Raw genomic sequence first — 18,208 nt, 5'->3', positions numbered from 1 at the left:
GTACTTTTTATTATTAACTGATAATTTTGGGCAGGTAATTTGCTTCATAAATAAATGAAAAAGTAAGACACTTTTTCATGTTTGAGCCGTATGTTTTGTGTTTTTTATGAATGTGTCTGTGCACATTTAGTGTATGTTTGTGTGTTTGCTGTTTATGGTCAGAAGGTGAGGGGCAAACAACGGGGCACCAGACAGCTTTAAAAGAAGAAAATCCAACAACATAAACAAAACCACGGTCAGTGTGACACACGTCACCTTCGCTGTGACAGGGGACAGACACCAGAGAGGCTCCTAGTCCCCGAGAATCTGTTTGAAGCCGGGCAATTGTGCCGCTGGTTTGGAAGTGTTGCCTTTCCTGGCCTTAGGTGTTACTTTAGGGCAGAACACTCAGCTTTTAGTGAAACACTTGCCTGGATTAGAACTATTAGCTGAACAGGAATGAAAGACGACCACCATCAAGTTTTTTTAATCCTGGCTAAATGTAGAAATTTTTGCTTGTTCAAACATTTTATTGGCTTCAAGGTGGAAGTCTCACTCTCTTTTGCTGGGAGACCACATTTTCTGCCCAATCAGTTGCACATTTTCCACCAAACATCTCTTTCTCTCTGTCTCTCATCACCACTCTTAGTCATTACTGGTACTTGTTTGTGTTTCTGCTCCAGGCGTTGGGTAAATACCTCTGCTGGAAAAAAGGTTTTCCCCTCATTCCCACCTTCCTCCCTCCATTACCTCCTCTAATGATGTTTACGCGTGTGCTTAGAAGTGCCTCCACACATCTTTCCGTCTCCCCGTTCTTGTCCTTTCCCTCCTTTTCTTGTGCTTACACACAAAAGCACAGGCACACAGAGAGTCCGAAAGATTGTGTAAGGAGAAAGATTTTGTCTGTATTTTATTTTTGTTTATATTATTTAACAGCAGTGTTGGTCAAGTTACTTGAAAAAAGTAATCAGTAATTAATTACTGATTACTTCCCCAAAAAAGTAATCCCGTTACTTTACTGATTACTTATTTTCAAAAGTAATTAATTACCCAGTTACTTAGTTACTTAGTTACTTTTTAAAAACATGATTTACAACCTGAATAGTTGATAAAGCGATAGATCTTTCAGCCCAATTCTACTTTTTCTACATAATCCATCATACAAAATGTAATTAAATGGAAAAGTCTCTTTTTAAAACTTGTTTTGTTAGTTTTAATCTTTTAACTTTATGCATGAAGCAAAAATTTTTTTTGTGTTTACACTCACTCCTTCAGATGCAAGTAAAACACAGCAGAAAATAAATAAAGTCAAAGACTAGGGGTCCTTTTGCTCTATTTTCACCTGTAAAGCAGGAGTAGAGTAGGCGGAGGTTTATCCTGGTGCAGGTGTGCCGCAGCGGTCAGTGGAAGGATACCGCAGTTTCTCTGTGAGTTTGTCATTACGTCGTAGCTACTTGGTGCTTGCTTGGAAGTTTAGGGTTTTTTTCGCTGTAAAAAGAAGTTTTCACAACGGACACTAATGTTTTTGTCACTTTTTACGGAATCAAACTCAAAATAAGGTCAGTACTTCTACGCTTTAAACGCTGCACGCTCATACTCTCTCCCGCACTCGATATATGATCCATTGTTGATCTGCACACAGCTGTTGTCAGGAACATCACACTCGCTTACGTCACTGTCATGAGACATTCTCGCAAGAAAATCACGGTTTTAGTAACGCAGTAACGCAGCGTTCCTACGGGAAAGTAACGGTAATCTAATTACCGTTTTTGCAATAGTAATCCCTTACTTTACTCGTTACTTGAAAAAAGTAATCGGATTACAGTAACGCGTTACAAGTAACGCGTTACTGCCCATCTCTGTTTAACAGTCTCTCAATCTTTTGCAAATCATAACAAAAAAGAAAACTGAGGATGAAATGTAAATCAAAAAACAAATATATTCAAATGCCTATAAAAACAGATGTTCTCATGAGGAAACAGCTGATAAAGACAAGAAAAAAAACATGTCCTCTTTGGCTTCGAAATTAGAAATGCATACCTTGTGAAATAATTGCGTAGTGGCCACTTATGTAAAAGTCATTATAACATATCTTAAAAAAAATTTATTAAAGAAATCTATAGTTGGCAGATTAGAGCCTCCACAAACAGAAATGTAAATCTTGAGTTGTAGATCTCATAAGACTCCTAAGTGGCTGATATTCATTTCTTTTTCTCTCCACCTTAACTTGTCATATTACAAGATGTGGCATTTTCCTTTGATGTCTTTTATGTTGTTAAAATAGAAGTGAAGATCGTGGGACCACTAACCCTCATAACTTCCTAAAAACAGTTTTAATCACCCAGATTTTTCTCCTGTGGTTGTATTTTATCTGGCTATTCTCAAGTGTTGATACTGAGAGGTTCAAAGCCCTTAAAGAAGGTAAAATTCTTTAATGCCAAAGATGACAGCCTGTTATGAAAGCTTTTTGCTTTCATAACAGCCCAGCCAAGAAATATCAGCCATACTGCTCGTTATTTGAGGCTCTGTTTGCACATGGTAAGCCTCATTTATAGTGTCTAACACAGAGTTAACAGTGTTTTTCCCCCCCTTTTTCCCACTGACTAATATACTTAATTTTTTTAAATTCTTTTTTTGTATATTTGTGTGTGTCTCCACTTTGTTTCCCTCTGAACTTTTCAACTCCTCACCTCCTCACACCCTCCAAACCTGAACTAGTGCTTCAAGCGATCACTTTCTTCTGCGCACAACACTAGACACATGCTTCTAGACACAAACTCTCTTGACAGTATCGTTGCCCAGAGGTCATGTAATGATTCGTTTTCCCACTGAATGTCATGTCATCCAAAAAATGGACAGATATTCGGATTCATGCAGAGCTACTGTACCTGCCGCCTGTTTTGAATAGTATTACCTTTGCGTCATTTTGTTCCAGCTGTCCATCACTTCTATTCTTCTTCTGCTGACAGTTCAATGGGCTCCTGTGGGACTCTGTATAAAAGGTTTTCAGCCTGCTGCCTGGCGCCACTTTGCCCACTCTCTGCTCTTCTCTGTCAAACAGTCTTTCTTGTAATGGGACAGCTGAGAACATACACTGTACTTGTGGTTGTTGGTGCATGGTTAAGTACATACATTCGCCACAAGGCTTCACACCCTTCACTTTGTCCCCTCTTTATCTCCCCTCGGTGGGTGGAGTTCTGTAATGCCTTAGGTCTTTAATGAAACCACAGAACTAGAGTGTTTGAAAGACTGGTAGGACAGATATGCTGACAAGAATATGACTAGAGCCCTGAGGCCCAATAGTAACAACTAAAGGCTATAATATTTATTACGCCACCATATAAGTTATAAAAGATGGATGTAGCCACCATGGAGGTATCAGTTGGTTAGTAAAGTGTTTTATGACTTTTCAGAGGTGGGGCTCTGAGGCTTTTAAGGTAGCAGTGATTAAACCTTAACTATGGAACTTGGCTCCATTATTAAGTGTTTTACTTAACTGAACTGAAATAAAAAGGTAGTTAAGAAATTGGTCTACAATTAGCTATGAAACCAGGTCTAAGTTCAGATTTGGGAGACAGACACTGTCTCTACTTTTAAGATTAGGCTTAAAGCTTTCCTTTCTGATAAAGCTTATAGTTATGGCAGGATCAGGTGACTGAACCATCTCTGGATTATGCTCGGATAGGTTTAGCTGCTGTGTGGCTTCCCATGATGTACTGAGCATTTCTTCTTCAGTCACCTTTTTCACTTACTATCTGTTTACATACCACTCTGCTTTTAATTATTACTTATTATTAAACTCTATTTCTTCCATAGTCAGTTTTTGTCCTTTCTCTCTCTGCTCTCCTCTCTTTCTTATCACCCATAACTAGTCAGCCCACTGTCACCTCGTGCATACTCATGGAGAAATAAATATTATGCTTGTTTTTAGACTGTATAGACTGTCAACCTGTCCAGGGTGTACGTCTCCTTTCGCCCTTTGACAGCAGGGATAGGCTTGGTTGGGAGCTGCTATCATAGCGACTTTTCATAAAAGTTTCCACAAAACATCTTATCTCCGTCCCTTCTGTATATGGGCATGTAATAGTGTGTACATTCGAGCTCTTTGACTGCTTGCATTCTTTGTTTTGTGCTCATTGTTATCATTATTATATAAACACATTGGTTTCAAATTCTGCCCTCCTTCCTTTACTTTGGTACAACGCTGAGAGATTGAGGACTTGCACCTCAAGGGTATGGTGAAGATAAGAGATCATGTGAGTCTTTGTGCATCCTTTCATATGTATGCAAATATATGCATGTGTACATTTCCTTAGGAATCAAAAGATAGGAGAATATGCGCCAACCATAATATATATCCCTTTCCATGCATACGCATGTTCTGGAGTGCTGTGTGAGTTCACGTATCAGACATTTGAGAGATTGAAGTGTACACAACGTAGGACTGATCTGAGTGCCCGAGTGTGTCCGCTGAATACATGAGTGCGTGTGTCGATGCAGTCAGTGACTGAGACTTGACAGAAACTCTGACCTTAGGTTTGAAAATACTGTATTTACACACTGCCCCACTACCCCAACTATCTTTCTCTGGGTGTGTACCTTTTGGTCTGTCTTTGTATGTTCTTCATGTTTGCCAAGTTTCTCTCCAAGAGCCTAAACAAAACAAGCCAGCAGCTGAGGGTGTATGTAGGAGATAAAACCTGTGGGGGAAAAAAGTCATAAAATTTGAAACAGTGTCCTTTGAGAGCGACAAGACAAAGAATGAGGTGAGCAGAAATTGCCAGGAAGAGAGTGAACGCTTGCAGACAGGGTCAGAAAGCTTAATGCATTTCTAATAGGAGGTACCTCGGAAAAACTAGACTAGAAAGTGTGGGGGGAAAAAGATAAAAGACAAGGGACAAGTAGGTAGAGGGATGATAAGTGAAGGTACGTGAGGAAAAGAGGAGGGGGGAAAGTGACAGACAAATTCGCACAGAGCCAGGTAGGTGAGAAGGGAACTGCGGTATGTGTGTGATGGTTAGTGAAGGTTTGTGTGTGTGTGTGTTGTAGGGCGGCGGAATGAGGCAAGGCTGTGATGGCCTTGTGTCAGTCACCCCATGGCAGCTCTTTAACCCCGTAATTTATCACATCAGTCTTCTTGCAATGATGGGGCCAGTGCACTGGGTGACAGAAATGCCTCTGGCATTTTCATCTGTCTGTTAGAAAGAAGCTTGGGGGAGAAGAAAACAAGAGTACACACCTGTAGGAGAGGATTCTTGAGATGTTATGTCACAAAACGAAGGCAGGCTTACCGACTGAGTCTCATTCTGATTGCAGTGGCTTGAGATCTGGACCACAACCTTAATAGACCCTCGATTTATTGCAAAGTTTTAACATCTTTTGTGAATATAGACAGTCTAGAAATACACATGGCTACTGAATTCCTGTTATGAGACCTTGAGCATTTTTTGTAACATTTTTGTGTTGTGAAACCAGATTTAATAAGCAAGCAGTGGCTCAAACTGTGAATCTGGACGCTCATACATTGGTTAATCCTTCTTCCTGGCTCTTAACACTTACCATAATTTACAAAATGAGCTTCACATTTTATTTAAAATCACACTAGCAATTAAACCCATAAGGTTGTCAGGAACCTTTACTGAGGTCACAAGGGAGCAAGGGAGGTGAGGGTTGTTGCCATGAACTTCTCTACAACAGAAGTTCATGCCATTTTGGTGCAACCACCAAAGGTTCACCTCCGGTGACCATTAAAAAGAATGCAGCTTTAAAGCAACGCGGGTTAGTAAGGTTATGTAATTGTAAACAAGAAGTTTGAAAATTGCCCCACAAAAAAATTGAGATCTTTCCATATGCATGGTTGGTCAATATGTGTTTTTTGTTTTTTGTTTGTTGGATCCTTTGTTGGATGTTTGGTGTCATCCAAAGAAATGTGTTTTCCTCCAAAAGAATACCAGGATTACAATTTAAAAATATGTTAATGTTTTATTTAAGAAGAGTTTCATTTCCTCAGGCGTAGGATACAGTTTTGTTAATCAAATGTTCAAAAATAACAACAACAGTCTATAAGTAAGGTAACACACACACTCATTGATTTGACTATAAGGTACATTTTGATCCAGAAAACCTATAACATCTTCTAAAGTGCTCAAAACCACCTTTTAGGTCACTGCTACTAGTGTTCCAGGACTTAATTTTGCCATTACATACAAACAGACTCGCAAGGTCAAAACACTCTCAGCCATGCCGATGTGTCTGTGACAGACACATGCACACATATCGAAGTACACACTTACAAAGACACTTTCGGTCTCTCTGTCTTTCACACACACATAACTGTTCATACACTCAGTAACCACCCAGAGGGGACAGTGAAAGGAGAGTAGAGAAGAGATGCAGAGAGCAGGCAAGGTCGTAGTTCCTGTGGACTGTCTTTGAAAGGGGAGTCGTATGTTTTCCCTCTCCACCCTTTGATGTTAAAGCAGTCTCTTTACTAGTGTAAAGACGGGGTACAATAACCTAGACCCCCTCCAACCCCTCACCTAGCTCCTCTGTACACCCCCACAAAGCTCTGCAGGGGGACAGGTAACCCACAGCAACCCCAGCCAGAAACCAGAATGTGTGTGGCAGCTGTCCAGGACCTGGGCAGTACTGTGTGAGTGTGTGTGCGTGCACTTGTTTGTCTATGTACTATATGTATGCAAATGTTGAAGTCTTTAGAGGCACCAGTCACTGTAACAAACAAACAAGGAAACTTTATGCAGAGTAATGCATTGATTTAGCATTTGATATTTAAAAAGCACAAATGGTTCTGTTTAATAATTTTTCAATATTTTGTCCTCAAATTATGCCATCATGAAACAAAACTTCAAATGATTTTCTAACATAGATGAATTAAGCAAAGCACTACACTTCAAATAACTAAATTAAAATATGATGCGCATAGTAAACATTTATACGGAACTCAGTCATTGACTTGTTTTAATAACCAGAACTTTAATAATAAACAAAAGCAAATAGACTACTTTTTTTTAAAATCATTTTGCTTTTTGCTTTTTTCTTTTTTTTATCAAGCTCTTCTCTCAAACCTTTTTGATTTAATGTCAGACAATATTTTCATAGACCAGCCTTTAAGGTGTCGTGGATAAATGCAACAAAATAAAATGATACAACAAAGACAAAAACTGGTGTTTTATAAATATAATAATAAACACGAATTCGTTTGTGTAACTTTATTAGCAGCGTCCTCCTGAAATGTGCCAACAACATTGAGAGTAACATCCTCCTCTCTGCCCCTTAATCCACTCTGGTCGCTATGGTAATGCGTAAATATTTCTTTCAAAATAAGACGCACAACTCCAACATGGGAAAAGACCCGGGGAAACCAAGTTAACGATAAAAACCCTGAAAACCATAAATTTCACACCTGAGCTTTAACTCTCGCGGCCCGCTACCAAACGACTCAGGGAACGGTACCGATCCATGGCCTGGGGGTTGGGGACCGCTGTACTATACTGCTTTGAGTGACATCCTATTCTTAATATGATGTCAGCTCAGCCTTTGGAGCTATTACAGCTTCAAACATTCTGGGAAGGCTTTCCAGAAGGGTTTGGAATGTGTTTATGGGAATTTTTGATCATTCTTTCAGAATGATCAAAAATTCTGTGAAGTCAGACACTGATGTTGGATGAGAAGACACAAAGTTGGGGGCAAGAAATTGTCCAAAATGTCTTGGTATGCTGAAACCTTAAGATTTTATTTCACTGGATCTAAGGCAGCGGTCCCCAACCCCCGGGCCTCGGGCCGGTACCGGTCCGTGAGTCGTTTGGTACCGGGCCGCGAGAATTGAGGCTCAGGTGTGAAATGTATGGTTTTCAGGGTTTTTATCGTTTTTCAGCGTTATTTTGTTATTGTTTTTATCGTTAACTCGGTTTTCCTTGGTCTTTTCACGTGTTATGAATAAATCTTCTTTTTTTCGGTACCGGTACTAGTTTTATTTTGTTGTATTTATCCGCAACACTTTAAAGGCCGGTCCGTGAAAATAATGTCGGGCATAAACCGGTCCGTGGCGCAAAAAAGGTTGGAGACCGCTGATCTAAGGGACTGAGCCTAACTTGCAAAAAAAAACAAAAACAAAATCACACAGTAGTTCTTGAGCTAGTCTGAACATCACATGAAGTTTGGAGGTCTGTAGTGATTGACTCTGCAGAAAGTTGCAGACCCCTGCGCCCTACGTGTCTCACCATCCTCTGACCCACTCTCTGATTTTACGAGGCCTGCCACATCATGGCTGAGTTGCTGTCATTCCCAATCACTTCTACTTCTACTTCAGTTGACTTTGGATTATTTAGTAGTGAGAAAATTTCATGACTGTACTTGTTGCACAGGTGGGATCCTGTCACCACACTGGAATTCACTGAACTCCTAAGAACGACTTATTCTTTCACAAATGTTTGTAGAAGCAGTCTGCATGCCTATGTGCTTGATTTTATACACCTGTGGCCAAAGAAGTGATTTGAACACCTGAACTTATTATTTGAATGGGTGAGTGAATACTTTTGGCAATGCAGTATATGTCTCCTCATATACCTAGTGTGAACGATCTCACCCTCAGTTGCTTTATCCTGCCCAACTGCTCAGATACATATGTGACCACAGGGCTAATTTTTGTCCAGTACAAACTCCCCTATTTGTGCTCTCATTTTCTGTATCCCCATCAGTCTCCTTGTTTCCTCTATTTCCAGAGACCCAGACATCTCCTCAAAACAGAACCTTTAGGCTAGCCAGACTGGCAATAACAGAATGAAAGCTGTCTGAAATTAGGTTTTCAGTCCAAAAGAGCTGACTTCCTCTTAAGAAAAAAAAAAGCTGGTTAGGGGAGGATGAAAGAATCCTCTTATGTCAGTAAACTCGTTTCACCATCACCACTGTGCCATGCTAGCCCTGTGTTATCTACGTGTATTTTTGTTGGAACTTGTAGTTTTGGGAGTTGAGTGGCAAAATGGAATTTTTTTTTTCTCCCCACACCAAGAAGACCAAGAGGGCAAAGATAAGAGAGAGTCCCCTCTCAGCATTAACTACAGAAAATAAGAGAGAGGGAAAGGCGGAGAGCATTAACTGCACAGATAGAGGAGTTAATGGCTAACACAGCAATGCTGTGAAACATACAAACTATACAGAGATCCTGCACTGTCCTGTGAGGAGCATAAACATTTATCTGTGGGCTAATCTGAGTTCATCCCTGGTTGGATTTTAGTCTCATAGATTGGGGCAGTAGTATATGTAATCAAATCTATCCTAGGCTTTTTAATAAGTGCATATTTAACTCTCCTCAATTTTATTTTATTTACTTAACATCAGTTCACAACAACAGTCACTTCAGGGTGCTTAATATCTTATGTAAAAACCCTACAATATGAGATGTAAAGCAGGATTTTGTCCAGGCTCAAAATGGAATTTTTGTGAGCACAAATGTTCACACATAAGCACATTTGGTCTGCATATATTTAAAGCAATGAGTCTGTATTACCTTACTTAACAGAGGTCCATGCATATTCCTTTTATTCTTGGCAATTTGATTAAAAATGTATTTTATGCTTGAGTAAATTAAACCCCCACTCAAACAGAGCTGGTGGAGAAATATATTTTTATTGCATTTCTGGTAATTTTCCTTTGCGGGAGAAAACCAAAGCCTCACTGTCTAGATAAATATTAGTCCTCATTTCAGCTGAGTGCATTTATATCATTTATGTTTCCATTAGTTTATTCTTTGCTTTGCTCTCAGCCTGACTATGTGCATCTCCGTTCCTTAAGTTTAGGACAGTATGCAGCTTTACAAGAAGCATAAAGAGCATGAGATTGAACAATCAATAGGGAGTAACTAACAGGGAAAGCTTTTCATTTGTGCTTTTCAGACATTTCAACTCCCTTGATGGCAACAACTAATAACTGCGATCCTCAGAGCAGGCACGATCTGATATCCTCATGTTGGTGTTGTTCCCAGATCATCATACTAAAGGTTGTTCCAGGATCAACATTGCAAGTGACCAATCAAAATGTTGTGATGTCATACTTTTGCGACTTCGGGAAAAACCGGCGTAAAACAAAAAACTGTGCTTAAGCTGCAAGAAACCGCCTTTGTCCGCCAATCAACGGACCCTAACCCTGACCCTAACCCTAACCCTAACCCTTTAATAAACGCTAAGCAGAATTGATATTGTCCTTGCAACATTGGAATTTCATAAATGCACAAATGGGTTGGTGCACAAAAGAATAACGTCACAATAATGTGATTGGTCACTTGCAATGTTGAACCTGGAACTACATTTTCATGATGATCTGGGAACAACACCAACACGACGATATCAGATCATCCCTCAGAACAGTAGTGATAGCACTTGTGATTTTATTATTCCGCTGAGAAATGTTTTATTTATTTATTCCCGAAACATCACAGCAGTTTGGTTATTGTTTATACAGTCTGACTAAAAACCAGTCAACAACACATGACAACAGTAGTACAGGGGGAAACCAAACAAAGGGCATGAGAAGATAGCCACAGCTCAACCCTTTAAGGAAGCAATGGAAACTGCCTGGAGAATAAAGTGTGTAATAAAGAAGGAAAGCAGAGGCTGTGAATCCGGAATGTTGACTGGTTTGTCTGAGCTGTCAGCCCCAAAGTGTTCGTCCTTCACTACACAACAGTGATGTGTGAATGAATGCGCAAGCATGACCGCTTGTGACCTTGTTTTGGTGTCAGTCTGAGTTCATGCACACGTCTGTCTTTTTGGTATGTTCGTATTAATTAGTTGCAGTTATTCCATCTTACCAGTAATTCAGGTGTAGCAGGAAGGTGGTGCCTCCAGAAGAGTTTTGCCATTACTCCTACTCCTGATAATCGACTACTAGCACTCATACCACTAATACAGACATAATAGGAAAATCTGAAAGTTACATTTCCTATTTTTAAATGTTAATCAGGCTGCAGTGCTGTACTCTGATTATATGTTGATCTTGATAATATTTTTGTGTGACACTGCTGAAAGTTTTTTTTCTCTCTACTTTTGTCTTGGCATACTGTATTATCTGAATTAAACTTCACAAGCACATTGCAAGCCTACTAGGGCCCCACTGGGCCTGTGTGCCAGGATGCACTTATGCCACAGCCATTCGTCCATCTGTCCACAATTAAAAAGAATCACTTCTCCTCCTACAACATTTTCAGAATTTAATCAGACAAGTGCACATTGATCACCTAATGAGTCTTCACGTGTGTTCAAGGTCAAGCTTACAGGCACTTTTCTACTTTCACAAGAATTGCAGCAGCTCCTAGAGTATTGTACAGATTTTAGTGGAATTTGGCCACATTGATCATGTAATTAGTTTTCACTTACACTGAGTTTAAGGTCAAGATTACATTTGTTTTTTGTGAGCAATAACCTGGGGTTTGTGAGTGATCGTGAGCAGGGTAAGGTACTGCATCACTCGTGTTCTGGTTAGTCAGTGCAGGTATTTGTTAATGCATCTTATTCGCTGTTCCACTAATTAATATGTGCTAAATCATTCATTGCTTCATCTAAATGCAGTGCTAGCTTGCTGGTATAACTGTGTGCTTGAATTGAGAAAAAAAAACCCAAAAACTCCTGTATCTCTTTTCTCCTGTATGCATATTCTACCACCCACTGCCTCATGTCGCTCTTTTATTTTTCACTATCAGTAATAAAAACTTTGAAAAGGAAAAGGACACCACCTCATCTCTGGTTGTCATTAAAGTGTATGCATTTGTATTTGTAGGCCCGTGTCCCTACATGCAACGCTTCGCTTGACCCTTTGACATAAATGTCCCTGTCTATTATGTCTCCTCATTAAGATATTTATCTGTGGTCGTGTTTGGTCTGCCCCTTCTTCGTCTTTCATTTATTCTTTCTCTCACTTGTCCCTCTCCGCAGACTTGGGTTACGCACCTCCATCAGATGGCGTTCTGCCTGGCTGAGCTGCACTTGTGGTCCACCAAGGGCTCACTTCAAGTTAAAGGTACAACTTATCAACATGTTCAATCTCCCTCCCCTCTCTCCTGGATTCCCTCCTTTCCTCTTTCTCCCTCTGCCTTGTTCGGGCTCTTTCTGTCATCACTCACTTTGTTGATGCACTTTCTAAGTACTTAGATCTACTTTTGCAATCTGACTTTCACTTCACATCATTTCTCAACGAATCTGTTTGCACTTTCTCCTGATTTCAGTGTTAATTCCATTATACCTTAAATTCTTTATATTGTTTTTACCTTTTTTGAACACAAGCAGTTACAGAAACCAGGAAGACATCCATGTGTTGGCCAAGGATTCCAGATTTGTTGACAAGGAAAAATTGAATATCTTATCCACTTTCTAGCCTCACTTCTTCCCATTTTGCTAAAATGCCTTTCCCACTACAAGGTCGCTAGTTTAAAAATACAAATAAATGAAACAAAAGCTAACTAAAAAGAGTTATCTGGCTTTGAGAAGCTTTTTCCAAACAGTGTTGTACAAGACCTGAAAACTATTGACATTGAGAAACTGCCTTGTTGGGCCAAGTGTGGTCTAAGTTTTACTTTTCTGGTAGTTTTTGTGAGGTACCCTACTCTTCACCTATCAGTCCATCTCGTTTCTCCATTTTCTTGTTTTCTCTTCCCTTCCTTTCTGTCTTGTCTTTCACAGTCTGCTGAGCTTCAGGCGAAGATAGTGTCTCTCTGAGGCTGTGTGTGTGTGTGTGTGTGTGTGTGTGTGTGTATCGGCCTATGTGTACACACAGAGGTACGGGAGGGTGTTTATCATAGGTGACAGTGACATATCCTTATTTGTTTGTTATTTTTTTCTCCCCGCTGTGTGTGTTTTCTGCTATCTGAGAAAACGTGGATAGATCCATCTGAGGGAAGAGACCTGGTCGCTGAGGTGTGACGCTCCCTATCACCACCTTTCTTACATCATATACGCCTACCTCAGAAACAAAAGTATAGAACTTAGAAAAGCAGTACAGTGCTATGAAATGCTGTGTGTGTGTGTGTGTTCTGCATGTGCTAATCACATTTTTAATAACCGCTGACAGCATTGCGCAGCTCGACTACTGTTGCACAGGGGGAGCTCAACAGAAGTCAACAGATTTTAAATAAGGATGCTGATTTGATCTAGAGACTGCCACATGAGGACATCAACCCAGAATTAATTGGGGTTTGTGTCCTTATGTGGAAAAACCGAGAATTTTGCATAACAAAAAATACCCGTACGAAGCCTTTTAATTCCTTAATTGTAGACAAAAAAGGAAGCAAGCTTACAATCTTTCTGTTACTTGTGCTTCATTGCTGCTTGGGAACCAAAAGGCCTGATTTTGATTTCCGTGTGTCCTCAATTATTCATGTGTTGGTGCATCAAGTGGTGCTAATCACCAAGTCATCATGTCCTGATGTTTTTTTACAAGGTGTCAGCGGGCTGACACCTCGGGTTGAAATTAATAGAACGAAATAGAAGATAGGACTTTTTTCCCCTCCTGTGTCCCCGGTCTTTGTTGTGTCAGTTTTGTTTTTTCAGGGGCAGAAATATTTGTCTCTGTAGTTTTTTCACTTCTTTCTTTCCCTCACGTCAATTCCAATAGTTTTAGCAGTCTCCCTCCAGGAATTTGCTGACTTTTGTAAGTCCTTATACTGATGCTATGATTATTATTATTTATACTGAGGCAATGATTGTTGTTCTGTCACTGATAAATTAAACAGCTGTGGCAAAAAAGTGCTGAACAGGCAAATCATAACAGTTGCAGCCTGCATAGACCCGACATGTAGTTACTTTTCTCTGGAGGTGGACATCAAATTATGTCATAGATTATGGTGTAGATTTTCCACTAAGCATAAATCAGATCTGTTTGCCTATAATGACCAAAGGGTGAAGGATATTTGCTCTCTTTGATGTCATGGAGATATAGTACGCACCAAGAGTACAATAAACCTGTAATAAACCGAGCACTGATTTTGTACGCTAAGCATTATTTGAAATTTTGCCCACTTAAGCAGGATACTATTAAATTATACGCTTACAGGATATAATTAAAAGTAAGGTAAAATGTGGTGATCGACTTTGAACAACTCGAACTTTAATAATGTGTTCGTCTGGATATGCGACAGGACTTCAGGTGTCTCTTGGTAAACAAATCTTTCCTTGCATCATCTGTGTTAAATCGGCGCTGTAGGTGTGCAATAACGTCTTCCGAAACCCTACGCTGTAACTTGTGCCACTGTGCACGTTGCATAGATGGCGTCTGCAGTGGCTGTGATTGGCGCATTTAGTAAGATTTTCTCCTTTGCATTTATAGCTGCTACATTTTTTGCTGTCCATGGATAAAATGCAAAAGTATAAATCATGAATTTCCCGTGACACAAAGGGATCACGAAAGGTTTTTCTTTCAAAACACAGATCCACGTGATTTGAGGACATCTAGATCATATTATGTCTGTCAGAAAGCAACCCTAAACTGTTACTTAAGGCTGTGGGTTTTCAGTGAGATGCATTTGCAAGACTGAATCTGTCCTAATTTTTAAAACCAAGCAATTTTTGCATATGTTTCCCCATACGGTATGTGTGGTATATGTGTTTGTTTGTCTGTCTGTATGTGTTTGTGTGTCTGCCATCAGCTCTCCTGTTGTATTAGTGTGACCTGGCCTCAGGAGCAGCAGCAGAGGCAGCAAGAGTAGTGGAGCGATAAAGAAACGATGTGTTGTGCGAATCTGAAGCTGGCTGCTTATGGTTTTGGGGCCTGCAGGAATAACACTCACAGAAAAAGTCTCAGCTCAGCAGTTTGTGTGCGTATGTGTGTATATTTATCTGTGTGTATATATGTGGGTGTGTGTGTTTTTGTGCTTGTTGCATGCCCCGTGTATGTCGGTCATACGTTTCTGTAGCTGTCCACAGACTCTTTATCTGCTTTTTTTAAATGTATATGTTGCATGTGTGTAAATCAGTGTTTGTCCCTTAGGTGGGATGGGTGAAGGCACACTCCTGTCTTTACTAATACCCCTCAGCCCCCCTTCTATATTGGCTCGGACCCCCCCCAGCCCACCCTACCACCTCCTCCTCCTCCCTCACAGGGTCTTATCTAAACTGTGGTGCTGGCAGACGGGACAGGCCACTGGCTGATAGCGATTGTTTATCCCACGGTGCGAAATTGCTGATCTGTCTTCTGCTTTTCCCTGACAGCTAGATGTTCATCTCTCTCTCTCTCTTTCTCCCTGTCTTGCCCCACAGATACAGATATTGGCACCTATCAGTACTACGATAAAGGAGAGCCAGGTAAATAGTGTTTATATTGGATGTCTGTTTGTGTTTAAGATAAGTTGCATTTGCCTTGTTTTTGGGACGTATGCGATTTCCTTATATATAAAGAAGGGCTTTTTGCTGCCTCCTGACACACAGATTATTGGCCCTGCGTATTTTGGTGTCCTACACACATTGACTTGTCCACATAGAGGCTATTAGTATGTAGGATTTACACCCTAAAACCTTATATACACATGCACATACTGCTCACACACAAAAATTATATTAGGCCTCCTTGGTTCTATCTCTTACACTGCCTGTGTTCCTGTTGACCCGGGGTCCTGCCACATAGCGATAGGAAAACTAAGCTGTTGACTTTCTCCTGGATCACATAGCAAGAGGCCCCATGCAGTCCAGCTTCATATTGCCTCAGGCCAGGAGGCTTCCCTTACCATCAGGAAGTGCTCAAATCGCTCTCCCACCGTCTTTGCTGCCTGGGGACGTTCTCCCTTATCCTTCAGGTTTCTCCCCCTTTTTTCCCACATGAGTGGAAACTCTCTTTTGAGAGGATGGGCTACTATATTATCACTAACAAGCTTGTTTAGCAAACTGCATCCATAAACTACTGGGGAACAGTTAATAGATAGCTGAATAGTGCCAAGTAAAACGCATTTAATACAAATAAAACACTAGAATTATACTGAATCTTCTTGGAGAGTCTTTTAAAACATTTAACCAAACAACAAATGCTGTTATTTCAAAAGGCACCACTGACATTGTTCCACGTCCAAGCGAAGCCAACAAAAGATTGCTGGTTCAATTCCAGTCAGAGACCTAAATCCCTTTAGGGGTTGTGTCAGGAGGGGCATGCGGTGTAAACCTCTGCCACATCAAACATGTGAAGCTACAGTTTGTGATAAATGAGCTTCCCACATAGCACTATAAAGTACTGCAGTTACACAAGTTTCAATATGTAGAGTACAGTGACACACTTATATGGCTGAACTTTTAACATCACTCAGGCACAACAATAAAACCACTGCCAAAGTGAAAATTCACTATGCTGCTGGGAAATCCTAGGGTTTTTTAGCACCTCGTCGTGGGACATGAAGCATTCCCAGCTGGCCCCCATTTATTATAAAAGAAAATGATCAGGAGCAATCTGACAGACAGGTAGAGTTGCCTTCCAAACTCCCCAGATTTCTATCCAGTTGGGCTTCCACAAGATACGCCAGAACAACCCTGATCTATAGAAGCTCCACAAGACCCAACAGATCCGCTGCCAGTGTCCCAGTGCCAGACACCACAAGACACCCCCACAGATCCTGGTCCATCCCCTAACAAGTCAAAGCTGTTTTGGTGCCACGAGGAGGACCCACACGATACTACGTAGATTATTTTAATGTTTTGGCTGATAAGTTTTTTCTTTTTTGTTTTGTTGTTTTAGCCCAAGAGTCTATCTTACCCTGAGGTTTGTCAGCTTATATAAAAGAATTGACATGTTTTTAATTCTGTAGGTTTTGCTTCATTTTCAGTGGAAAATATCAGGACTTGTCTTATCTGAAGACATTTTAATATTTTCATCTGCTGCAATTGGTGAGATGTTTTTGGCAAAACTACTGTACTTTTTTTTAAAACGACTGCTCACATTTTTATGTTTGACTGCTTGGAAGTAATGCAAAGGTCTCATCGAACTTGAAATGAATATTACTAATTATATAATGAATATTACTTTATAACCACAATAATTTAGACACTTGGGTTTTTATGCATCTAACAAAGGCTAATTGATATTAGCCTTAGCATTCATGTGGCTTTTTAAGTTTAAGTTTGATTTGTTTGGGTGAACCAAAATAAAAATCTGGGAACATCCTCTTTCACCTTACACACAGTGGTTTGGTTTGGTACATATTTTAAATGGAACGGGTTTAACTAATCTTTTCTTCCTGTGTAGTGTAGATATAGACCTAAGTATCTTTGTTTCATCAGTTCTGTAACATTCCTGTAATCTGTCGCAGTCTCACACTATATGTTTCAGCGCCTTTGTCGTGGATTTCCGTTGCTTTGTCACAGTTTTCTGTTTTGTTCTTATTTTGTGTACAGTAAGTCTCCCTGTCTCGTCTCTCCTCTCCGTCTTCCTTTCTCTCTCATCAGGAGGTTTTCTCCCTTCTCTCTCATCTGAGAAGCTGCCTTCTCTTTCATTCCAATCTTCAGTGGAGAGACGATGCTCTTGCTCCAAATCCTTTCATTTGGAGGATTACTAAAGTGTGGCTTGATATCAGAGTGGAGGGAGGAGTGGGGAAGCCGTGGGAGGAGGAGGGAGGGGAGAATCACAATCCAAAAGTATCACAACATTTTCACACAGCGGTGTAACGATAGCTAGGGTCATGATTCGATTTCATATACAATAGATTACATTGGATTACAATATAATTTGAATGTTTTCTTTTCTCTGTGGCATTCAGCTTATATAAATAAGAGAAACTTTGTATGCAAAACTTTAAAAAACTGCATAACAATGATCTCCATAATGAGGTGGCATGTTTTAAAATGTAAAGATCCCTACAGGCCTGTAGTATTACAAAGCCTCTATAAACATGAGTTTGGATTTTTGATGTTTCTCTTCAACACTGAATGTTCATATTAGACCAAATAAGCAACATTCAAGTTGAAAACAACTTAAAGCATTTTTTGGTATGCAGAAATTGCTTTATTAGAATTATGTGGGTATGTTTAGATTAATTTTGATTGGTGGTGACCAAAAAAGTCCTCAGATTTTCAGTAACAGTATGCAATATCACCTTTTGTGCCATGTGTTTATGCAGGACCTCATCACTTATAGGTACAAAGCTGAGAAAAGCAACATTTTCTACTTTGCATGTGTGTAAAGTTTTTTTGTTTTTTTTGTTTTTTTTAGTTTTTTGGTCATTTAAGCAAAATTCACATTTTGTTTTGGG

The 18,208-nt window shown here is 40.0% G+C and overlaps 1 protein-coding gene across 1 annotated transcript in view; it reads left to right on the top strand.

Moving 5' to 3' along the window:
• The window catches only part of wdpcp (WD repeat containing planar cell polarity effector), an 87,543-nt gene that overhangs the window by 13,804 nt on the left and 55,531 nt on the right, over positions 1-18,208 (top strand). The window contains exons 2-3 of the mRNA XM_087850043.1: positions 11,925-12,009; positions 15,240-15,284. Coding sequence (XP_087706169.1) covers positions 11,949-12,009; positions 15,240-15,284 — 106 coding nt within the window. The 5' untranslated portion in view covers positions 11,925-11,948. The remainder of the gene's footprint in view (positions 1-11,924; positions 12,010-15,239; positions 15,285-18,208) is intronic.

The sequence above is a fragment of the Neolamprologus brichardi genome, chromosome 13 (assembly GCF_056152115.1).
Source record: "Neolamprologus brichardi isolate AB-2024 chromosome 13, ASM5615211v1, whole genome shotgun sequence".
Lineage (NCBI taxonomy): Eukaryota > Metazoa > Chordata > Actinopteri > Cichliformes > Cichlidae > Neolamprologus > Neolamprologus brichardi.
This window is presented reverse-complemented; position numbering and strand designations above follow the sequence as displayed.